The sequence below is a fragment of the Nicotiana tabacum genome, chromosome 23, assembly GCF_000715075.1.
Source record: "Nicotiana tabacum cultivar K326 chromosome 23, ASM71507v2, whole genome shotgun sequence".
Lineage (NCBI taxonomy): Eukaryota > Viridiplantae > Streptophyta > Magnoliopsida > Solanales > Solanaceae > Nicotiana > Nicotiana tabacum.
In genome coordinates this window covers 86,189,316-86,215,598 of record NC_134102.1, presented here as the reverse complement: position 1 = coordinate 86,215,598, position 26,283 = coordinate 86,189,316, and the positions used below count along the sequence as shown (strand labels likewise).

The 26,283-nt window shown below is 37.2% G+C and overlaps 1 protein-coding gene across 28 annotated transcripts; it reads left to right on the top strand.

Moving 5' to 3' along the window:
- The first annotated feature begins 326 nt into the window (after positions 1–326).
- LOC107821275 (uncharacterized) lies at positions 327–15,091 on the top strand. Of its 28 annotated transcripts, XM_075246034.1 has the most exons (8): positions 327–1,296; positions 1,366–1,455; positions 12,409–12,579; positions 12,877–13,037; positions 13,158–13,234; positions 13,601–13,675; positions 14,380–14,474; positions 14,607–15,088. In XM_075246034.1, the coding sequence occupies exons 5-8, from the start codon at positions 13,220–13,222 to the stop codon at positions 14,788–14,790; spliced, it is 369 nt and encodes a 122-aa protein (XP_075102135.1). In that variant the 5' UTR covers positions 327–1,296; positions 1,366–1,455; positions 12,409–12,579; positions 12,877–13,037; positions 13,158–13,219; the 3' UTR covers positions 14,791–15,088. The 28 variants fall into 28 exon arrangements, 6 of the variants coding, with proteins under 6 accessions (XP_075102135.1, XP_075102134.1, XP_075102133.1 ...); XM_075246033.1 differs by having other exon boundaries at positions 12,877–13,234; positions 14,607–15,089; XR_012705840.1 differs by having other exon boundaries at positions 12,877–13,234; positions 14,369–15,080.
- The last annotated feature ends 11,192 nt before the right edge of the window (positions 15,092–26,283 follow it).

Sequence of the window (26,283 nt, the reverse complement as noted above, 5' to 3'; positions counted from 1 at the left end):
AGAGGGAGCACTACAAAAAAAATAGTGTTTAGCGATGGATTTTAGCGACAAGTCATATTCCGTAGCTAAATTACAACGGATTAGCAACGAATTTTATAGTTTGTCGCCAAATAAGCTACAAAATATTTAGTGTGAAATATAGCGATGAATTAGCGACAAATATTTATATCCGTCGCTAATTTAGCGCCTTTATTTTACCTACAAATTTAGCGACAAAAATGAGGCGGCAAAATTATTAAAATATAGCAACGAAACTAGCGACGAAATTCTGTCGCTGCTTTTATTTTACTTAAAAACAACATTCCAAAATTAGTTGCGACCGAAATTCGGTCGCTAGATTCTTAAGAATAAATTTTCAAGTTATTATTAGCGACAAAAATTTATCCATCTCTATTTTCGTTGCTAGTTTTTTAAAGTTTATCTAGGGCACATATTCTCTCCTCTCTATCAAAGTCGCCACTTGCTCTCATCTTCAACAATGTGAGTTTCTTCCTTCCAATACAACAAATTATGCATGAATTTAAGGCTCATATGCAATGGGAACATAGACATCTGATAGCAAATAGAAGAAATTTCGAAATTGGGCAAAAACTTTTGTTGTAGAACTTCAGAAATTGCCAAGAAATTCAAAGTATCTCTCAACTTCATTCCGTTTATGTTTGCTGCTCCGCAAGATTCTCACACGAAAGCCCTTATTTTTACTATTTTTGCACTTTGTCTACACCATTATTCTTATCTTTGTTCAGGTAAACATTCTCTTTTCTGTTTTGTTTTTCTTTCTCTTGAGGAATTTTGGTATGGCAATTCTTGTTTGACTGGTACCCTGATTTTCATACTTTTGGGTCAATAATAAATTGATATGATTTTAGGGTTTACATTTCAGTATTTTTTTAGGGATTTACCTTAATAATAAATTGATATGATATGTTCTAGCAAGAACTGGTTTTTACATCCTTGATTTTATGGAAAAAGTAAAAGTTGTATTGAAAATTATAGTTTTTACGTCCTTGATTTTAGCTATGTGTTTTAGTCTTTAGAAATAAAATGGATGTTCAAAGATTTGTATTCTGTTAAGCATTTCAAAGACCGTATGAAAAGTGTGTGTCTATGCTAATGAAAATAATGAAGTGCAATAGCTAAAGTAACAGAATGAGGGAGAAGAACAATGTTCATTCTGTCATTCTTACTATTCTTGTGTTAGTTACTCTACAAAGTGTATATTGTGACAATCCTTATCGATATTACACTTGGAAAATCACTTATGGAGACATTTATCCTTTGGGCGTAAAACAACAGGTAAATCTCATTCTTTAAATGTATGTTTGTTGAAATTTCATGGACTGTTTTTGACAATGTTGGTGGCAGGGAATCTTGATTAATGGGCAGTTTCCAGGGCCACAGATTGTCACAACCCAAAACTAACCCCGGTCGTAATGGCGCCTATCGTGGAACTAGGTAAGCCGACTCATTTTCAAAACAAACCGATATTTTCATTTTAAAGATAATTTCAAGGTTATTTAGCATAAACCTTCATTTAAAGAGTTCAAATCAAAGAAAAATAGAAGTGCGGAAAAGAAAAGCCCGATATCGGGGTGTCACTAGTCATAAGCAAAAACTACAATCTGTCTAACAATATCAAGGCTAACTCAGCCCGAAAAAATAGCTAAATACAACTAGAGGAAGATAGGAGGGAGAAGAGCAGGGGCTGCGATCGCCAAACAATTACCTTGCTATCTCCAAGAAAATCTGCAACCAAAACACTCAATAACTACTACCGTGTCCAGCTACACCTGAATCTGCACACAAGGTGCAGGGAGTAACGTGAGTACGCCAACTCAGTAAGTAACAACAATAAATAAAGACTGAGCAGTAGTGACGAGCAATAAAGCATATAACGTTCATATCAGGAAATCTCAGTAAAATACCACATGCTTTTTAAAAAAAAAAAATCAGGATTTGAATCAAATTAACTAGTTTAAACCCAGATCCAGTAAAAATCATTTAAAGACATTTTTCCAACAGTTTTTCAAACAAAGGCTCAATGCAAAGGTGAGCAAAAATGATGAAATCATAAACAGCCCCTCGGGCAAAACATCACTCATATACAGCCCCTCGGGCAAACCTCACAGTCACTCGTGCTACTCGGGCATACCTCATAATCACTCTTGCCACTCGGGCATACCTCACAATCACTCTTGCCATTCGGGCATACCTCACAATCACTCATGCCTCCCAGCCACTCAGCACTCGTACTTAGTAGGTACCTGCGTTCACTGGGGGTGTGTACAGACTCCGGAGGGGCTCCTTCAGCCCAAGCGCTACAACTCACGTGCGATAATAATAGAGTATGCTGCAGGCGGGCAGCCCCGATCCACACTCAGTCATAAAGATCTCAAGCCACTCGGGCATTTCAGTAAAACAGGGCATTCGGCCCAAAACATTTATATGCATCAAAATAGAGTCATAAAACTGAGTTATGTGGTAAACAAGTATAAACATGACTGAGTATAGATTTTCAATCGAAAACAATGAGAGGATGGTAAGAAACAGCCCCTAAGGGTCCATACAGCATTGGCGCAAGGCCCAAACATGGCATTCGGCCCAATTTACAGAAATTCTTTCTAAAACATATAAGTATCAAATGGTTTCAACAAAGTATGCAACTTTACAGTTGCTACGGGACGGACCAAGTCACAAATCCCCAACAGTGCACGCCCACACGCCCGTCACCTAGCATGTGCGTCACTTCAAAATAATAGAATGATACGAAATCCGGGGTTTCATACCCTCAGGACTAGATTTACAATCGTTACTTACCTCAAACCGGTAAAATCTCTACCCCGCAATGCTCTTGCCTCTGGACTCTGCCTCCAAATGCTCCAAATCTATTCACAATCAGTATAATACCATCAATATACGCTAATGGAATGAATTCCACAAGAAAAGCTTCAAAATTAGACAAAAACCCTAAATTGGCTCAAAAATCGCCTATGGGGCCCACGTCTCGGAACCCGACAAAAGTTACAAAATCCGAAATCCCATTCAACCGCGAGTCTACCCATACCAATTCTACCAAAATCCGACCTCAACTCGACCCTCAAATCTACAAATCTTATTTCTAAATTTCTAAGTTCCAATCTCCGATTTACACCTCAAAATCATGTAATCTAGTCGGATTATTCGATGATAATTCAATATTATGGAGTAGAAATGATCACAAGGGACTTAACTCAAGTTTTCCTTGAAATTATATCAAAAATTGCCTCTCCTCAAGCTCCAATTTGTCAAAACAAATGGCAAATGGGACGAAGTCTCTGTTTTTATAATTCTGCCCAGACAACCTCGGTTCTGCTTTCGATCGAGGTCCTCGATCCTGGTCCTCGATCCTAGGCCTTCGATCATGGTTCTCGATCCTAGGCCTTCGATCATATCTTCGACTCGGCCTTCGACCGTGACCCTCGACCCTGGGCTCGATCATGGCTTCGATCGTGGCCCTCGACTCTGGGCTCGATCATGGCTTCGATCGTGGCCCTCGACCCTGGGCTCGATCTGGGCTTCGATCGTGGCCCTCGATTTCTGGGCTCGATTCCTGGGCTCGATTCTGACAGAAAAATTTTCCAACAGAAGGAAATTGCAGCAGCTGTTTTAGTTCAATTTTTTGATCTGTTAACCATCCGAAACTCACCCGAGGCCCTCAAGACCTCAACCAAATATACCAACAAGTCCTAAAATATCATACGAACTTAGTCGAATCCTCAAATCACCTCAAACACCGCTAAAACCATGAATTACACCCCAATTCAAGCCTAATGAACTTTGAAATTTTTAATTTCTACAAACAACTCTGGAACCTATCAAATCACGTCCGATTGACCTCAAATTTTGCACACAAGTCCTAAATGACATAACAGAGGTATTCCAATTTTCAGAATCGGATTCTGACCCCGATATCAAAAAGTCAACCCCTGGTCAAACTTCTCAAAAATTAAACTTTCGGCATTTCAAGCTTCCTCTACGGATGTTCAAATAATATTTCGGACACGCTTCTAAGCCCAAAATCACCATACGGAGATATTGGAATTATCAAAATTCAAATCCGAGGTCGTTTACACATAGGTCCATATCCGGTCCACTTTTCTAACTCAATTTTTCAATTATGAGACTAAGTATCTCATTTCACTCCGAGTTCCTTCCGGACTCGAACCAACTAACCCGATATAACATAATATAGCTGAATAACACAAAAGGAAGTAGAAATGGGGAAAACGAGATTATAACTCTCGAAACGACCGGCCGGGTCGTTACATCCTCCCCCTCTTAAACATATGTTCGTCCTCGAACGTGCCCAGAGTTGTTCCAAAAGCCATCAAATCGTTGTGTAGCTTTCACATGCACATACCCGGGGGTGATCCCATGTCACCCTATCCCATACAGGTCCGATAGCACAGCATAACTGAAATTTCTCAATTTAACCTAGCCCACAAGCCTTCGAATCAAATTTCCAATATCCGAAATTTCCTATAAGATGAGAAGTTTGCATCTACCTACTGTATAAGTCTGAAAAATCTGTACCAAAAGCTGTAACCATAACTCAAATACTCAAATTCAAATACCGCATAGCTCGAATGCTCGAAACAATGATTTCAAATCACAGTATCGACTCAAATCAATCCAGTGCCAGTAATAAACCTCATATCAAACAAACCCTCGTTCTAAAACCTTCGTACAATGTCGATGATGAAAGAAACATACCGAATTCATAACCATTCATTAGACCATCAGGCCATGGAGCTCTCGTTCCTTCTACAAGAACTATAGCCAATTTCAAAGCCGACTTCCGATATTATCCTCCTAATTATACCACAATCAAATCTGATAGCATCCATTCTAGGCCCAATGACCTCGTCTCCTCTAACACGACCACTCTAGTGACATGACACATCAATACAATTTAAAGCCATAACCCGTGCAATCCATGCACCAGATAGCAATATTCCAAATGTACCCAATCGTAATAATGACCTAAACTGGAGAACCGTTCCACAAGCTCGACGAGTGCCACCCCGACGCAATGTTAAGAACCCATCACACACCGCAGAACCATAACATATGAATCTTACACAAGGGATCATATATCCACATAACTCTGCTGCAATACGTGACCCTATCCAAATACTGGTCCATATAAAACACCTCAAGTCACCCTGCTAAAAAATCAATAACCATACGCAATTCGACATCAAGTACCCAAAGTGCATTACCATAACCACAGAGAAGCAAACGACACCATATCACATAAAACCCGAAAGAACACGACCAATACGTCATCAACTAAGCGATATCCAATACTATTCTCGCTCAAATTTCGCTATAAGGCCACAATAGAACCGCACCATATGTGCATATAACCATGAATCCCAACTCCTCGTAGCATAGAAGAGTAACTCGCCGATCATTTCCGAGCACGAATAAGCTTCACATCAACCGAATGGCACATCCTTCAATAATAGCAGTATGGAGTCAATCAATCCGGCTTGGTGTAGAATACGCATCCTAATTGGGCCTACCAATGGGCCCCGAATCAACTATGGTCAGCCACCAATAGATAAACAACCTCCGAAAGTCCACAATGACGGAATCATACCATCTTCTATCATCTGGCTAGCTCCGGCCACAACTTCACAGTCCACCACCATGAAACAATCTGCTCATGAGAACTCCCAATCTTCAATTCCATAGAACACATGAATCACCCTATTTGATTCCACCTCCACTGCCCGAATGCCTAACACCTCTCTCATACATAATCCTCTCACGAGAATTACTTTGAAACTTCTTCCGTGCCACCTGGCAAAAATTTGAATATCAATAGTTGATCAACCAGGAGAGTGCCGCAATACGAGCGAAGTACCCATAAATCAAAACACATTGCCCCTTTCTGAAATGTACACTCTCATCAAGCTATACCAGATAGTAATATCATTTACCTAGTCATCGAAAATCGTTCATGCTGCCTAAGAATTTATGTCCTTCCCTTCAAAACTGAACTGTGACCTGGTACATATAAATCCTATTCCCGCACAACACACCACATCTATTATGCCATCATGTGACAAGCATAAGAATTCCATTATCAACTCCGAGTCACTAGCAATTACATACCTTATTAGTCAGAAACCTCTTTCTTGCTTCTTTCTAGGAGAAAATCATAACACACAACACGCTCCGTACATCGGTAGAAATTATCCGGTTTAAACCATGGTAGAACCCATCATGAACATTTGAAATCCATTTGCACATAATCAAGCTATCTGAACCGAATTCCTCTAACTTCACCAAGCCACACAGGTTGCCAAATCTGGGAGCATTGCCACGAAGCACCTGTAGATACTAGCCACGTCATAAGTACACAAATAATCGATCATACCTGTTACTTGCTACCCCAACCTACTTCCAAACTGTCTTATTTCCCCAAGTTCTTTCTAAATTGCCTTCAAATTGCTATTTTATTTCCTTATTAGAACACTACTATCCTTAACTAAAACTTGCCCCACGAACTCTAGCATAGAATCACACCGCCCTAAGGCTTATAAGCCGCCGAATACCCTTTTTTTTTTTATGTATTCCAAAGGTTCCACAACCAAACATGCTTACTCCGAAGAGACTTTTATAGGAACCTAAAACCGTTTCCTTCACCTTCTTGATACTGAAATGCATAATTCACAATGATATGAGATGTAACAAGTCTCAACACCGTTCAATGCGACTCCCAGTTTTCTAGCCATATTTATAAATCTTGAATTCATTGCAACCATTCTCGAATTAACCGACCAAACGGACCGAAACGACATGTGCCCCATTAGCACATCAACACCCAAGGGAATAAAGAGTAACCCTCACTCCTACGCAACCGAGCAAATTCCCGCTCCATGTACACTACATTCTCTGTGAATAAACACCCAATTATTTTTATGGTCCTCCTATAACCATAGAGTGTAATACAACTTGTGTCCAGAAATTCCTTTACCCGAGTCATCCTCGATCTTGACTTCTGCAAGTCATAACTACTTCACCAGTATACCCCGAACCGAAACTAATACGACCCATAACCGTTCAATCAACTCGTCGATAGCAGACTCCCCCACTTAGCCTTACGCTGCAATTATATAAAATTAGAACCCGTAAGGATTTCTCCTTCTCAATTACCAAGGTCTCGCACCGTTAACCTGCCAGACTTTTCTAAGTCTTTTATTAAGCCTTTCATGAACATTCTGAATCTCCAGCCAAAATTACACACGCGACCTCCTACCGGGTAGTTAGTAATATTCCTCACAAAAGCTTCATCAACATCACACTACTGCTAGCTGCACACAGGAGATAACCCACATGTGGAATTCCTTACCGACATCTCCCAATGACACTGCACTGAGTGCAACAACCATGAAATTCGTAAATTCCCCTGAGTTCATGCTCGTCCACCATTTATATAAGTCTACACTTTCCCTATTGACATCAATTGTACATCAACAATACCTTCCGAACTCAAGTCATATTGCACCTGACACAATAATCAGATCTTCACGCCTATATTCATTTCAAACACACTCCTTTCTACCATATTCAATTTAGAGTATGCAGAGTATGCATGCTGATTCACATATTAACACGATTCCAAACCATTCTACACTTTCTCAAGGCACACGACTACCCTACTAGTGAATTCATATGCTAATCTGCCACTCTTACCTCGGTTAAACCATCTCCTTTAAGAAACTTCTCAACCTCTACTTCTCCTACTTGACCTGCTAGTACTTCAACCACCGCGAAACACTTCCCGCCATGTCTTCCCTCATACTTTGCTACCCAACTGCTGCATCAAATCGAAATGTATTTCTGTCGCACCTGAACCAATAAAATGTTACCGACTCTAAGTCTCTTCAAAGATTATCTTTCCCGAGCCATCAACATCAAAATACCCATTCGCAACCACCATTACTACACAACCACTTACTCTTCTTGAGTTCAAACTCATTGACAGACATGAGAATTTAATGTGCCCCAAAATTTAACAACGTGAAAGATACTTCAAAACATTCACACTCGAGATGGTACGTCGCATCAAAACGAAAATCCAAGCACCCAATGGCCTTTCTTTACATTCAAAGAAAACACTTCTCGTCACATTCACATAGTATTAACACTTCCAGCAGTTACGTCATACTCACCACAAAACCATTCCACTGCTCATCGAGCCACAATTCAACTCGTAGGGACATTATCGGACATGTGAGTACAAATGTATAGGTTACAACTGAAGCTACCGAGCCTAAGCTGCGGTCTAACCATGGCCTCAAGTCCTCCAGACTGGCCCACCACCATAACACAGAATACACATCTCAACCTTGTTCATAGAATCACAAGCCGGCGATGCACAACTGATACCGAGCGCTCATGTGCGCATACGAGATGCGTGGAAGGAATTCAAAGAGTTATGTCTCAAGCGGAATCATTTTCGCATGATAGAATAAAAGAATGTGAAGTTTCCAAAAGGTTCTGCAGCCTCTCGAAGATAAGTACAGACGTCTCCGTACCGATCCGCAAGACTCTACTAAACCCGCTCATGACTCGTGAGACCTATGTAACCTAGGCTCTGATACCAATCTGTCACGACCCAAAACTAACCCCTGTTGTGATGGCGCCTATCGTGGAACTAGGCAAGCCGACTCATTTCCAAAAGAAAACGATATTTTTATTTTAAAGATAATTTCAAGGTTATTTAGCATACACCTTCATTAAAGAGTTTAAATCAAAGAAAAATAGAAGTGCAGAAAAGAAAAGCCCGACATCGGGGTATCACTAGTCATGAGCATATACTACAATCTGTCTAACAATATCAAGGCTAACTCAACCCGGAAAAATAGTTAAATACAACTAGAGGAAGATAGGAGGGAGAAGAGCAGGGGCTGCGATCGCCAAACAGCTACCTTGTTATCTCCAAGAAAATCTGCAACCAGAACACTCAATAACCGCTACCGTGTCCAGCTACACCTGAATCTGCACACAAGGTGCAGGGAGTAACGTGAGTACACCAATTCAGTAAGTAACAACAATAAATAAAGACTGAGCAGTAGTGACGAGCAATAAAGCATATAACGTTCATATCAGGATATCTCAGTAAAATACCACATGCTTTTTAAAAATAAAAAATCAAGATTTGAATCAAATTAACTAGTTTAAACCCGGATCCAGTAAAAATCATTTAAAGATATTTTTCCAATAGTTTTTCAAACAAAGGCTCAATGCAAAGGTGAGCAAAAATGATGAAATCATAAATAGCCCCTCGGGCAAAACATCACTCATATACAGCCCCTCAGGCAAACCTCACAGTCACTCGTGCTACTCGGGCATACCTCACAATCACTCTTGCCACTCGGGCATACCTCACAATCACTCTTGCCTCCCAGTCACTCAGCACTCGGCACTCGCACTCAGTAGGTACCTGCGCTCACTGGGGGTGTGTACAGACTCCAGAGGGGCTCCTTCAGCCCAAGCACTATAATCTGTACGGACAACTCACATGCGATAATAATAAAGTATGCTGCAGGCGGGCAGCCCCGATGCACACTCGTCCTCACAAATCAGGCCCTCGACATTTCAGTAAAATAGGGCATTCGGCCCAAAATATTTATATGCATCGAAATAGAATCATAAAACTGAGTTATGCGGTAAACAAATATAAACATGACTCAGTATAGATTTTCAATCGAAAACAGTGAGAGGATGATAAGAAACAGCCCCTAAGGGTCCAAACAGCATTGGCCAAGGCCTAAACATGGCATTCAGCCCAATTTACAGAAATTCTTTCTAAAACATATAAGTATCAAATGGTTTAAACAAAGTATGCAACTTTACAGTTGCTACGGGACAGACCAAGTTACAAATCCCCAACAGTGCACGCCCATACGTCCGTCACCTAGCATGTGCGTCACTTCAAAATAATAGAATGATACGAAATCCGGGGTTTCATACCCTCAGGACTAGATTTACAATCGTTACTTACCTCAAACCGGTCAAATCTCTACCCCGCAATGCTCTTGCCTCTGGACTCTGCCTCCAAATGCTCCAAATCTATTCACAATCAGTATAATACCATCAATATACGATAATAGAATGAATTCCACAAGAAAAGCTTCAAAATTAGACCAAAACCCGAAATTGGCTCAAAAATCGCCTCTGGGGCCCACGTCTCGGAACCCGACAAAATTTACAAAATTCGAAATCCCATTCAATCACGAGTCTACCCATACCAATTTTACCAAAATCCGACCTCAACTCGACCCTCAAATCTACAAATCTTATTTCTAAATTTCTAAGTTCCAATCTCCGATTTACACCTCAAAATCATGTAATCTAGTCGGATTATTCGATGATAATTCAATATTATGGAGTAGAAATGATCACAAGGGACTTAACTCAAGTTTTCCTTGAAAATATATCAAAAATCGCCTCTCCTCAAGCTCTAATTTGTCAAAAAATATGGCAAATGGGACGAAGTCTCTGTTTTTATAATTCTGCCCAGACAACCTCGGTTCTGCTTTTGATCGAGGTCCTCGATCCTGGTCCTCGATCATGGTTCTCGATCCTAGGCCTTCGATCCTGGTTCTCGATCCTAGGCCTTCGATCATGGTTCTCGATCCTAGGCCTTCGATCATGTCTTCGACTCGGCCTTCGACCGTGACCCTCGACCCTGGGCTCGATCATGGCTTCGATCGTGGCCCTCGACTCTGGGCTCGATCATGGCTTCGATCGTGGCCCTCGACCCTGGGCTCGATCTGGGCTTCGATCGTGGCCCTCGATTTTTAGGCTCGATTCCTGGGCTCGATTCTGACAGAAAAATTTTTCAACAGAAGGAAATTGCAGCAGCTGTTCTAGTTCAATTTTTTGATCTGTTAACCATCCGAAACTCATCCGAGGCCCTCAAGACCTCAACCAAATATACCAACAAGTCCTAAAATATCATACGAACTTAGTCGAATCCTCAAATCACCTCAAACAACGCTAAAACCATGAATTACACCCCAATTCAAGCCTAATGAACTTTGAAATTTCCAATTTCTACAAACAACTCCGGAACCTATCAAATCACGTTCGATTGACCTCAAATTTTGCACACAAGTCCTAAATGACATAACAGAGGTATTTCAATTTTCAGAATCGGATTCTGACCCCGATATCAAAAAGTCAACCCCCGGTCAAACTTCTCAAAAATTAAACTTTCGGCATTTCAAGCCTAATTCCTCTACGGACCTCCAAATAATATTTCGGACATGTTCCTAAGCCCAAAATCACCATACGGAGATATTGGAATTATCAAAATTCAAATCCGAGGTCGTTTACACATAGGTCCATATCCGGTCCACTTTTCTAACTCAAATTTTTAATTATGAGACTAAGTGTCTCATTTCACTCCGAGTTCCTTCCGGACTCGAACCAACTAATCCGATATAACATAATATAGCTGAATAACCCAAAAAAAAGTAGGAATAGGGAAAACGGGATTATAACAACGACCGGCCGGATCGTTACACAGATTGACTGTGTTACAAATGACAATTTGATTATCAGTGTCTACAACTACTTGAATGAGCCTTTCCTCATTTCTTGGTATGACTTATAATCAAAGTGTATTCCTTTTTTCTTTCTTAATCCCCTGTTAATGTTATTCAGGTAAAGAAAAGATGCAATATGTTGGATATTAAGCAATGTGATTGACATTGTATGGATATATACAAAAAACTTTTTATTTTGATACAGATCTATTCAATATTTTTCCTCCTATATACGTTCATGAACAATGAAATGTCTCTGATAAAACATTTTCATCTCAAATGTTTCTCCAAAAACAATGTTCGCGTTTGTTCCTCATTTTTTTGGACATTGTATTTTTTGTTATTCCTAATATGAGTGTATAATAGTGTAGAAAAGTGCACAATATTGTTCTACTCCCTCATTCTGTTACTTTAGCTATGACAGAAAATTACACAATATTCTATAATAAAGTGTGTCTATATTGTAATATAATCTACAGAGAATTAAGTCGAATGTCACGTTTGTAGTAATCTAAGTGGTATACTTTTATAACTTACGTTGTGTTTCCGAAGTTAGTTGTGAAACTGCAATTCTGATTGTCATGTGCATTCCTTTATGTTTAATACAATTATTCTAACAGAGTAAAATGATGTAGAAGTTTTTAATGCCTTGTTGTATCGTCATATTAAGATTGAATAACCGGAAGTGAAATCCTTGTAGCTGAAAGTTAGGGATGAATAATCATCTTTATTTTGTAGAAGTTTTCTCCTTATAATCTCAAACTGCATTATGTCTAACAATCTTTGATATGACATAAAGGTTTTGATAGGGGAATCCTGTGATACTTCTCCCATTTTGAAATAGTTATGAAATTTTAAGTACTTTATATATGTCAATGTTTGGTGAGACAACAAGAATCAGCAAGCTATAACCAGGTTGTTATAAGCACTATTGGTTAATACAATCTTGTACAAGTTGTTCTATCTCCTGGTAAATACTCTTTAGTATGACTATATATTTAATACTTGTTAAGTCACTGTTAACTTGTATCATGTATGTGTTTGTGGTTTATCATCCGTAGTTGGAAAGTCTCCAGTTGACAAAATTCCATAGGAAATGCATAATTGTTGTTCTCAGACATTGATATTATTCTTTGCTAATTTATTTCTTGATTTCTATAGATTGGAATTTACTAATATAATCTGACTTGCTAATTTATTTCACAACTGATTGTTTCCTGAAGAAAGGCGTGTTCCTTACAGTTTATTTCTCTTTTCTCTTATTCAGATTGTTTCATGTTCTGGTTTTAAATTACAACAAATACTGTCAAATGCTTTGTCCAACAATTATTGCGGTAACTTGACAAGTTACGACAACCAGTGTATCAATGTCTATCATACATAGTTTATGTGCATCTCTTTCAGCAGACAGTTGAAAGAGTTCCATCTGTAAGTGTTGTGTTATGTCGTCCGCTTGCACTTTATCCATTCTCTTCCTGCAGTTTCTGATTCTATCAACAAATCATGTCTTATATGTTAGCTTATAATGTTTTGTGGTCTTGGTTATAGTGATGTTCATGTCTGATGTGATTGAATAAGCTACTTGAGACCATATTTGGTTTCCACCATTTATGGCAAGGATTCAGGTAAGCATCTTTGTAAGTCTCAATTTAAACAATCCAAGCCTTCTTATTGCATTTGGATGTTCATTTAAGCTTACCATAAGTGGTATAAGCTAGCTTCCCTTCTTTCTAACATGATTGAAATTAGTCTTTCAAAAAGAAAACAATTAAGAAAACAGGAATAAGAAAGCTGTTGTTTGCTAATAAAGTAAGTTGTTGTTTGCTAATAAGTGGTATAAGCTATATAAGAGTGAGTACACAGTTTGCTAATAAGTGGTATAAGAGTGAGTATAGGTGGTATAATGTGCTGTTTGCTAATAAAGTTTAGATGAATAATACAGTTAGATATGCATTGTATCGTATCCTTCTTTATTTTCATATATTTTGTAGATATACATCGAGGGAGAGACCGAGGTAGTGCAGTATCTGTGGATCGCGGACACTTCTTACTATTTCTCCCACTTGGTTAGTCCATGCTTGTACTGTTATTTTTGATATATGTTATTGTTATTTGCACATCTTAATGGGCTAACAATGCGGAAACCCTTCAAGGCTTGATTGAAGAAGTGGCTTATTCCCACATATATTGAGTATGATAAGGTTGGCAACGCATATGGTGTGAGGTTGTATCAGTTTTCAACCTTTTCTTCTGTATTGAGACAAAAATGCATTAACTCTTTATGCGATTGTTTTTGTGAAAGTAGGAAAAAGTCTCAAAATTTAGGTGCTGGACAGTGAATAATGTCACAACATCTACTGCATTCATATTCTTAACTTGAAGTTTATACTTGGAGATGCTTCAAAAGTTTAAATTATCCTCTAGAATATGTTCCATTTGTACTTGTTTTCTTTTTAAATGGAAATGATGTGTGTCACTGGAGGTTGGAAGCCTAGTTGCTTCCTGTTTAGATATAAAGATAAAACTCGTTTTGGTTCCTGGAACATTTATAGGGAGAGGCAATGTTATATTCAGATAAACAAGTAGACAAATGAAGTTGGAATTTTCCACTAGCCTATTCAAAAAGTTATAGAAGCTTTCCGACTTTTATCCACATTTTTCTACCCAAGTTGCTTCCTTTTCTCTATGTTATTTTTCAATCTCATTTTTATACAAACGTCTTTTTGCCAATTTTTTAAATTGAATATATTTTGTATAAGCTGTTAAAAAGGGTCGAGATCCAACGCCAAGTAAGATACATTTGCCCATCCATACACATGGTAATGATGAAAATCTTTTGTTGGTGAGAAATCTTGAATCGTACATGTAAGTCAACTTTTTAAATAATTTTATTGACTTTACTTTCATATCTTTTTTCATTTTGTAAATTGAATATTCAATATTTTTTAATGTTTCAATTTCACTAATTATTAACTCTTTCTACTGGAAAAATATCAGAAAATATTACAATAACAAACATAGAGTCAATATGATATTGATCAGTGTAAAGCATATTACGAAGCTTTGGGAGGAGAAAAGAAAAGAAGAGTATATGGTCTTGGATCTCAAGCAAAATGCTACTACGTGCCGAATTTTCGTGACTCTTTTGGATCTGATGCAATATCCTCAGCAATACCTTTAAATGCTCAATCAACACCGATAGAAAATCTAGATAAGTTAGTGACACGATTGATTTCTGTACTGACAGATCATATAGTTCCTGTAATTGTTAAGCGGGTACGCGAATTAGTTTATTTATCCTCGCCAAAATTGATCTTACCAACCATCCATCAGATGTGGCACCTATAGTTCCTACCTCTTCTACTGCTGCTAACATTGATGAGGTTCATGCATTTATGATGATCATTTAGCCTATTTTGTTTAGACTTTATTGTTGGTACTTGTGGATGTTTTGTACTTAACGATACAGTTATAAGCATTATGCTATATATTTTGGACCTTGTTGAATGTTAATTTATATTAATATTAGTCACTTTTAATTAAATGTATTTAATAGCATTTTTATAATATGCTTGAACATGGTACATTTAAAATAATAAATAAATAAATAAAAAATTTAAAAATTTAGCGACAAATATTTTTCGTAGCTAAAATTAACACATAAAACTAAATCTTGCGACAAAAGATTTTTATCGCTAAAAGCAGCAAGAACTAGTGACGGATTCTTTCGTTGCGAATAAGAACAAACGACGAAGTTTATTATGAATTGCAACGACAAAATTAGTTAAAATAGCGACGAAACGAAGCAAAATAGCGACGGTTTTTTCAGTCGCTAAACTTCGCTACGGATATATTACCTCGCTAATCCGTCGCTAGATTTGCGATGGTTTTGTATTTTTCGTCGCTATGAGCTTAGCTACGAGCATTTTAGAGTCCAACTTGAATTCGTCGCTAAATCGTCGCTAAACTAGTTTAGCAACGGAAATAAGATGTTTAGCGACGGAATACGTCCGTCGCTAAACGCTGTTTTTTTTGTAGTGGAGGCCTAAGAAGTATTGGGGAGGGGTAATCAAGCAGGATATGGAGAGGTTTCAGATCTCTGAGTACATGGCCCTCGATAGGAAGTTGTGGAGGTCGAGCATTAAGGTTGTAGGTTAGGAGGTAGTTGAGCATATTTCTCAGTCGTACCAGTGTGAGACTAGGCTGATAGGATTTTATCGTAGACTTCTAGTGGTCAATGTTGTGTTCACACTACTCTTCCGTTTTCATAGTGTCGTGTCTTATTTACTGATTATTATCTTTGCTTTCCATCTATTTACTAGTTCTTGTGATGTTGTTATTATTTCTATGGTTTTTATTGCTGGTACTGATATATTGTCTCTTTTCGTCTTTCTGAGCCGAGCATCTATCGGAAACAACAACTCTACCCCTTCAGGGTAGAGGTAAGGTCTGCGTACACACTACCCTCCCCAGACTCCACTTGTGGGATTTTACTGGGTCATTGTTGTTGTTGTAATTCTTAAAAAAGGAACAATACAATGTAAAATTCCTAAAACAAATCATACATCCCCATTTTGTTTGAAGATCTCCGGGGGCAAGTGCGCAAATAGCCACTCAGGAATGTTATTTAGAGATTAGCCAGTACTTACTGAAATTTTAAACTAAAATCTTAACTTTAGGATAATTCAAGACACTTTTGTCCTTAAAAATTGAACCAAAAAACTGAAATTCAGGACGCACTGGCTAATTCCTAAATAGCAGCCTTTTAGAGTGTCTACCTAGTGTCATTTCTACAGATCTGCATACTGGTGTTTTTGTGAAGTCACACAACTGTGTAAAAATGGCATGTGGTAGCCACTAAATAAGGTGGTATTTATTTTTTATCCACCAATTCTAATGTTGAGCAAAAATATCCACAATTCTATTAAAATTAATATGAAAAGATATTTTTACCCTTTCTTCTATTTCTTTTATTCCTAAGCCCTTCCTTTATACGCTTCTCTTGATTTAAGTTTAGAGCCAAAATTTCAGAGGCAAAATTTCTCTCCCTCAATATCGCTTCTGCATGCAACTCTTTGTGAGATTTTGTTCCTGCCCAGCCCACATCAATTGTTTGCGTATACTTTGTCCAACTTAATCTCTTCTCCTTTGTCATCTTCTCTGCAGCGAACCAGCGAACTGGTATATCTCTAATCGTGATCAATGCTGTGTTTGTCATCAAGTATATATGAAATGTCCAAAATAATAATTATAACTTGATTCGCTGAGGAATAAAGAGCGAATTTTTGTGAGAAAGTTATTGAAAACCTTTTGATATTGAAATGTGTTTGTGGTTCAATCAATATATTGATTATGTAAGGATATTTCAGAAAAATAGTCATAAGAATTTGTAAACTAACTGTGTTTAGGAATTTTAGTTAATTGTGCTTCTATTAAAGATGCATCTAATTAGGTTCTGGATTTTAGTTTTTTAGTTTAAATATAAAGGACATTTCAGAAAAATAGTCCTAAGAATTTGTAAGCTAATTTTAGTTAATTGTGATTCTATTAAAGATGCATCTAATTAGGTCATGGATTTTAGTTTTTTAGTTTAAATATTAAGGACATTTCAGAAAAATAGTCCTAAGAATTTATAAGCTAATTTTAGTTTACGTTCTATTTCCTTATTTGTAGTGTGCTAATGGAAGGAGATCGCATTTTCGAGTTTGATGATTGGCGTAATTCGATGAGCTATTGGAAAGGAGATTTTCAGTATAAGGAAACAATAAAAAGTTTCTTATCGAACACGCAATGGAAGAAGTTGAGGGATGGTGTTTTCGGAAACTTTTTTCGATTACAAGGTGTGAAGTTATATGGTAAACTTATTCATTGTGTGTTGCTTTCAGAAATTGTAAGCAATGACTCGAATTCAATGACATTCAAGATTTTTGATTATGAAGTGAAGTTTACACGTGAAGCGTTCCAGATAATTACTGGGTTGAAATGTTCTTCTTCAGTGGACTTCAAAGTTTTGAGTGAAAGAGAGAATAGGCTTTCGAAAGTCTACTTCCCTGGAAAGGATAGAATCGAGTTAGGCAATTTGTGCCATTTTATTACTAATCACCCATATGGTACAACTGCATCATTTGTAGGTAGCCATGACGATGCGGTGATGTTGGCAACAATTTATTTTGTTGAATCTGTGTTGATGGGGGAGCGCAAGAATCAGAATGTGTCTGAGCGGGTAATGAAAATCGTAGATGACGATGAACTCTGCTCTTCTTTCAATTGGGGCTCTCTTTGTTATGAAAAATAATTAAAATCATTGAAGAGTTGCTTGAAGCCCAAACAAAATACTTCAGACAATGAGAAAGAGAAAGAGAAAGATAAAGAGAAGGACAGTTATATTATACTTGGCTTCCCTTTCGCCTTCTGTGTTTGGATTATAGAAGTATTCCCAATTTTTCAGGAAAAGCAATTTACTTCACAGAATGTGGGTTCCCTCGGATGCTATGTTATTCAGATATAAAATCTCCACATTATGACACCCTATGTAAAAAGTACTTCCATAATGAAAAAGTAAGTTAATATGATTACTAGCTATTTTTTTTATTTATGTGTTTTAGTTCTGAATACTTACATTTTTTTCTTATATAATAGTTGTATCAGTTGCACAAGATGGTACCATTTGTTTCTTGTGAAGAAGATGCGGAGCCCGCTAGTGTACATGTGCCATTGTCTTAAGATCAAAGTTCAATGCCTTCAACACAATTTGATGAAGTCTTGTTTAAGGAAATTGTTAACGTAGGTTTTCTGTCTTTGAATACCATTAGTTTTTTATTTGCTTATTTTTGCTTAAAAAACTTTTTTGTTTTTATGGTTTTTGATTCAGAGATTATCGGAGAAGTTCAAAAAGGATATGCAGGCAGAAAGTACTAGAATACATCAAAATATAGCTTTATCAGAAAAAAAGGATTCAAAATGACATCAAGGTAATATCCTTAATTTTTGTGCTTGTAACTCTAAGTTCAGGACTACATGTCCTTAACTTAGAGTTAAAAGTTCAAAAGTTAAGGATAGGAAGTCCTAAACTTAGAGAGAGATTATAGAGATACACATCTAGAAGATGAAACTGATATTGGCATCGAAATTGGGAAGGTTAGATACAGTTTTTGAATTTGTTGTCATTGAAATTTATATTCAATAGCGTAATACATATAAACTTTTTTGTGATTACAAATGTGTGTAGAATCTCAAGATGGAGTGGAATGTCAAGACCAGGAAAGTCCAAAAGAGACAAGTGTAACAGAAATAATTCGTAAATCTGGAGTGCAATCTCAGGATTTAGAAAATCCATTGGGAACAAGTATAAGTGAGATTGTATGCAAATGTGTTGAAGGAATATATGATCTATCTACACCTCTCTCACTTAAAGAGAAATTTGAAAATCAAAATGATGCCAATCAAGGTTAGATGGAAATTTCATAATATATTAAATGTTAGTTTTAGTAAACTATTAGTAACAAGTATTAATTGTAAATGTTACAGAATCTTTTAAAGCTGCAAGGAAAGAAGATGGATTGGACTATCAAGATGATGAAATTTCAAAAGAGAGAAGTGGAGGACAATCTCAAGACATAAAAAATACCCAAAGAACAAGCATAAGTGAGATTGTTTGCAAATGTATAGAAGGAACATATGATATCTCTACACCTCTCTCTCTTACAGACAATATTGGAAGCCAAAAAAATATTAATCATGTCACGACCCAATTTTCCCTTCGTCTGGGTATTGTGATGGCACCTAGTCTTAGAGACTAGGTAAGCCTAACAATAATTAAAATAACATTATTTAAATAGAATCTCTTAAAATTCCCAAAACAGGTAGTACAAGTCATAAGCTCTACAGAGTGTTTTCTAGAAAACTTCTTAATACAACTGTCCAGAAATATGAATAAACAGTGCAAAACGAAAAAAGTTGAAGATGACTCCGAAGCCTGCAAACGCAGCAACAAGTTTACCTTGAGTCTCCATAGCAGAAGTTCACACAGCTAGCTAACGAACAAGTACCTGCATCTGCACACAAATGTACAGAAGAGTAGCATGAGCACACCACAGCGGTGCCCAGTAAGTATCAAGACTAACCTCTGTGAAGTAGTGACGAGGACTAGTCAAGACACCCACTGGTTTAATAAACTGAACAAGTATAAGTATAGGGATGACAGAACATGACATCTATCTAAGGACCCCGCAATGTGGCTAACGACTTAACAACTGCAATAAGGAAGGAAAAACAACAAGTAACAACGGAACACCAAAATAAGACACAGAAGAATGAACGGAAACACAACCCATAACCGAAAATCACAATACAGTAAAGGCAAGTAGTAACTCAGCAACTGCAATAGTTTTCACATCAAGTCTTAGCCAACAAACCCCAATAAATTAGTCAAATCTTTCAAGTATAAACTTTCACCCGTAAGTTTTTAAATTTGAGGTCTTTAAAATATGATCCTTTCCAATAAAAAAATATTTTGTTTTTTGAAATACACTTCCTTCAAATATATATCTTTCAAACCTAGTTCTTTCAAGATAAAAACCTTTCAAATCTAAACTTTTCAAATAATTAGCCCTCAAACATAGTTCTTTCAAGATAAATACTTTTCAAGTATAACCCCTTTCAAATAAATATCCTTCGAGTATAAATCACCCTGTGACACCTAAGCATGGAAGATTAACAACTCCGAACACAGATATAACCATAGGGGGTTCTCTCGGAATACGTCTGTAGTCCCAAAGTAAATATGCAGTGCTGGGGGATCTCCCGGAATACGTTTGTAGTCCCAAAGTAAATATGCAGTGTTGGGGGATCTCCCGGAATACGTTCGTAATCCCAAAGTAAATATGCAAGATAGGGGGATCTCCCGGAATACGTCCGTAGTCCCAATTTAAATATGCAGCGCAAACAACAGAGATAACAACTATAACAAGACAGAAATCTCGTACATCACCACAACTAATACAGAAATAACAATGACTGAAATGCAAAGTACGACGAGCAAATCAACTCAAGAATTTAAATCACAAGAACGGTAGAACTCATTCACAAGGAATAACCACAGTGAAGAATGCTAGGCACAAGGAGAACAATTTAACAAGGGAAAACAAAACAAAAATATAGCAACGATTCCACAATATTCAAGTCAACAATAAGAAGCCAACACGAGTCAAATAGTTCCAATTAACGGCAAGTCAACTAAGATATAGATTATCTAAACTCCTTTTGAGGTTGAGCAATTATGAGGAATATTCAACAATTCAAGTAAGGATAAGCAGCGGAAGATAATCATAACTCCAATTAAGGATAAACAATTATAGGATGATAAAATAATGGTTTCAATTAAAGATAAGCAGTTATGAAAAAAAAATATAGCACGACGATAGAAGAGGTAAAATCTTTAGTTAAGTCGAATAAGGGTCAAATAGACAGTAAGAGTGAATCCTAAAGCAATTATCTCTAATCAAGTATGTAGAGGTGATACTAGCAAATAGGAATTCAAGTATATCAAGAACAACATCATATACGGTGAATATAAGGACATAAGAACCATAAAAGGCTAACTTTCCACAAATAAGTCCGAGCACGCAGTCGTCACCTCCCGTACACAGACTACAATCAACATAGATGACTCAAATCCTAAGGGGTAGTTCCCCCACACAAGGTTAGGCAAGATACTTACCTCGAGTCAAGCTCAATCAATCCGTAAGAATGCCCTTTTCACGAATATCCGGCTCTGGATGGCCCAAATCTAGCCAAAAGCAATTACATATCATAATTACAACAATAATAGACTCATCTAATTAACGAAATTAATATTTTAACGAAAATTCCGAAATTAACTCAAAATTGCCTGTGGGGCCCACTTCTCGGAATCGGGTCAAAGTCATAAAATACGAAAGCTCATTCACTCACGAGTCTAACCATATCAAATTTTCTAAAATCCGACACCAAAATCTCGATCAAAACCACAAAATTTGGCCTAAGAACTTTTCTCAATTTTCACCCCAAATCCGAATTTAAACGATGAATTTGAGCATAGATTAGTGAAATATAACCATAAGGGAGTTAAGAATCATTACCCAAAAACTTCCTCTGAGAATCTCTCCAAATTTCGCCTTCTACTGAGCTCTCAATCAAATTTGTGAAGTGAACTTCAAACCCTCGAATCTGCCCCTTTTGTGCCTAGTTATTCCGCATTTGCGGACCTTGGGTCGCACCTGCGGAATTTCCTTCCCAGGTGCGGAAATGACTTAAGAGGGATGGGTCCGCTTCTGTGGAAAAAGGGCCGCACCTGCGAGTGCGCGCATGTGGACTATTGTCCGCTTCTGCGATCTCCTCCGCGCCAGCGTGTCCTTTAGCGCATCTGCGGGCATCACATATGCGGCATTTCCCTTCGCACCTGCGACCCTTGACCACACATCCCAAATCCGCTTTTGCGCTTTCCTCTCCGCATGTGCGATCACGCACCTGCGGTCTCCCCACCGCACGTGCGAAAATGAGAGATGCCTGAAGACTTAAGCAGCAACACAAATCCAACTTTTGATCCGTTAAGCACTCGAAACTCACCCGAGCCCACCGGGACCTCAACCAAACATACCAACCAATCCTAAAACACCATACGAACTTAGTCAAGCCCTCAAATCATATCAACGAATGCTAAAATCACGAATCACCTTCCAATTCAAACTTAAAGAACTTGAAACTTCAAATTCCTACAACCGATGCCGACACCTATCAAACCACGTCTGAATGACCTCAAATTTTGCACACAGGTCACAAATGACACTACGAACCTACATCCACTTTCGGAAATCCATTCCGAGCTCGATATTAAAATTTCCACTATCAGCTGAAATCGCCAAAAATTTAACTTTCGCCAATTCAAGCCTAAATCTACTACAGACCTCCAAAACACATTCTGGACGCACTCATAAGCTCAAAATCACTCAACGGAGCTAACGGAGTTGGCAGAATTCCATTCCGGATCCGTCTTCACACAGTTTCGACTACGGTCCAAATTCTAAGACTTAAGCTCTCATTTAGGGACTAAGTGTCCCAATTCCCTTCGAATCACCCGATAATTGAATTCAACCACGCACGCAAGTCAAGGCACATAATACGAAGCTGCTCAGGGCCTTATGCTGCCGGATGGGACTTAAATTCTCAAAGCAAATGGCCGGGTCAAGTCAAGATAATGATTTAACTGGCATGATCTTTACAGTTGCAAAAGGTTAGACGGGGTTTTTTTTTTAATTTTATACATGTTTGTTTTAATCAAATATTAGTAACAAGTACTAATTGTGTTAGATCTTGTAAATATTTTGCAGAATCTTGTAAACTTGCAATCGAAGAACATGGAGAAAAGTTGCAAGATAAAGAAAATGCAATCAATATGTCAGCTCTATTGTCTATTAAAGAAATACAAGAAGGCAGCGTGGCCAACACAGGTATTGATTGTGTCCTTAATATTGTATTCATAATTCAAATTGTCAGGACATTTCAAAAATTATGTCCTTAGTTTTTGTCTCTTCATTTGACAATTTGTCCTAGAATTGACGACTTGCAGCAAACTAATGTATATGTAGTATTGCTTGCAGAGCAAAACAAAGATGAAGCAGTTAACCAATATACTAGGAAAAGGAAGATAGATAATATTGGTTTTGATGGTCCATCATTTGCTATTCTTACTCCTACTCCTCCGACTACACAAATGAGCATTGATAAGGGTTTGTCTATGGAGGTTGAAGAAAATGTTGAAGAAGAGCTTGGTCGAGGGAAAAGGAATAAGAAGCTTAGTTGGCAATTGAAATCTCCTTTTGAACAGAAAAGAAAAAGAGGAACATCGATGGCGCACAATGAAAATACTCCCGAGTATACAGGCTGAATAGAATCAAAATATACTTGTACGTGTATTTTTTATTATGCCAAAAATGATGAAAACTTATTGAAGAAATTCATTGGGTGGTTGGGCAAGGAGAAAAGGAAAGGTCGCAAAAAAGTGTAAGTCTCTATATGTATTCATTATTTCTTAATTGCTTACATTTGTGTCTTGAACTTGTAATTTTAAATTTAGGACTAAGTGTATTGAGCTTCCAACTCTAACATCATGACTAAATGTCCTAAATTTTTGAGCTTGTAACTCTAAGTTAAGGATTAAGTGTCCTTAACTTTTGAGATTATAAGTCTAAATTCAGGACCAAGTGTCCTTAACGTTTGAACTTGTAACTGTAAGTTAAGGACTACCTGTCCTTAATTTTTGAATTTGCAACTCTAACTTTAGGACCAAGTGTCCTTAATTTTTGAACTTCCACTCTAAGTTCAGGACCAATTGTCCTTAACTTATGAGCTTGTTACTCTAAGTTCAGGACTAATTGTCCTTTAATTTATGAGCTTGTAAGTCTAAGTTCAGAACCAAGTGTCCTTAACTTTTGAACTTGTAACTGTAAGTTAAGGACCACATGTTCTTAATTTTTGAATTTGCAACTCTAACTTCAGGACCACGTGTCCTTAATTTTTGAACTTCCACTCTAAGTTCAGGACCAATTGTCCTTAACTTATAAGCTTGTAACTCTAAGTTCAGGACTAATTGTCCTTTAATTTATGAGCTTGTAAGTCTAAGTTTAGGACCAAATGTCCTTAACTTTTGAACTTGTAACTGTTAGTTAAGGACCACCTGTCCTTAATTTTTGAATTTGCAACTCTAACTTCAGGACCAATTGTCCTTTACTTATGAGCTTGTTACTCTAAGTTCAGGTCTAATTGTCCTTTAATTTATGAGCTTGTAAGTCTAAGTTCAGGACCAAGTGTCCTTAACTATTGAACTTGTAACTGTAAGTTAAGTACTACATGTCCTTAATTTTTGAATTTGCAACTCTAACTTTAGGACCAAGTGTCCTTAATTTTTGAACTTCCACTCTAAGTTCAGAACCAATTGTCCTTAACTTATGAGCTTGTTACTCTAAGTTCAGGACTAATTGTCCTTTAATTTATGAGCTTGTAAGTCTAAGTTCAGGACCAAGTGTCCTTAACTTTTGGACTTGTAACTGTAAGTTAAGGACTACCTATCCTTAATTTTTGAATTTGCAACTCTAACATTAGGACCAAGTGTCCTTAATTTTTGAACTTCCACTCTAAGTTCAGGACCAATTGTCCTTAACTTATGAGCTTGTTACTCTAAGTTCAGGACTAATTGTCCTTTAATTTATGAGCTTGTAAGTCTAAGTTCAGGACCAAGTGCCCTTTATTTTTGAACTTCCACTCTAAGTTCAGGACCAAGTGTCCTTAATTAGGAATTGAGGACTAACTTATAAACTTTCTAACTTTGATATTTTCAAAAGTTTTAGGAGACAAACTGATATATATGCTGAGGATAATGGTGTGAGAAAGAATCCATATAAATTGTACCATCAAAAAATCAGTAGCAAAATGTTCTTCCTTGAGCTTTCAAATAGTAGCTTTGTACTTGATGATAAAGTTTGATAATTCACAAGGCATTTGTTTTCTTTCTTCTTAATTTATTATTTTTTAATTATTTATGACTGATGGTTTTTTTTTTCTTTTTTTGCCCTTTTATGAAGCATATTGACATTGCCCTGTATTATTTGAGAAAGAAAGAATGCTACCACTCTTGCGCCCATCTTTTTTGTTGTATAACTACAGATATACTTTTTGATAACTATATGCTACTTGTGTATAAGGATTTCAATGAAGATGCTTCAGATGAGTTTTGGTGTGGTGATATTCAGTTGGTTCTCACACCATATGTGTGGGGTGACAATCGTAGATGTGAAATTGCTTGGACAGAGGTTGAAAAAATCTTTTTTCCATGTCGGCTTCCTTCAGAAGATAATGATGCTGTGACACATTTTCTTTTGGGAGTATTGGACTTGAATGAGAGAAAGATTGATGTGTACGATTCCATATATAGTGAGCCATATGAGAAAGAAATGAAACACATTGAAATGTATGCACGCATGATCCCCCACTTCCTAAAGTTCTCACAGTTTGAGAAAAATCACAAGTCTTTTAGAAATGCATTCAACAAATTTGATATTCAGTGGCAAAGATCACCACACCAAACTGGATCGTACGTGTTGTCATTTGATATATAATTTATATGTACTTTAGATTTATTTTATTGAAGATATTATTTAATTGACTCCATATCTTACATTTTTCTTAGGACTGATTGTGGTGCATTCCTAATCAAGTATGTGGAGTTGTTGATGATGGGAAAGGATGTGGAGAAATTCCAACCTGAGGACATATCAAACTTCAGAAAAGAACTTGCAGCAAATCTTTGGGCACATGGAGAGTGAAAATAAAATTCTGGTTATGATACACCATCAAAAAATGTCGGCGACGACTATGATAGTGAAAATGAAATTTCTTGCCCAAATGAGTTGTAGTGTAGTTGTAAAGAAAGTCAGCTGTAGTGGAATTGGTATAAAATTGCTGTAAAGAATCCATTTGAATTCTGAAATATCCTTTAAATTGTTCACAAGGCACTTTATTTTGTTTGCATAGCATAATTTTTTGGTCACAACTATGCCAAATTACAGTTTCAACAGTAATATGAAGGCATCGTATTATTAATTTCTTTCTTTCTGTTAACTATTGATTTGTCCATTTTTTC

Excerpts from the sequence above, each read along its gene's own strand:
- LOC107821275 (XM_075246029.1), top strand. The coding sequence starts at position 656 with ATGTTTGCTGCTCCGCAAGATTCTCACACGAAAGCCCTTATTTTTACT. Across the intron at positions 747-13,600 it reads TTATTCTTATCTTTGTTCAG|ATATACATCGAGGGAGAGAC; the intron begins GTAAACATTCTC and ends TATATTTTGTAG. Across the intron at positions 13,676-14,368 it reads CTTACTATTTCTCCCACTTG|CTGTTAAAAAGGGTCGAGAT; the intron begins GTTAGTCCATGC and ends ATTTTGTATAAG.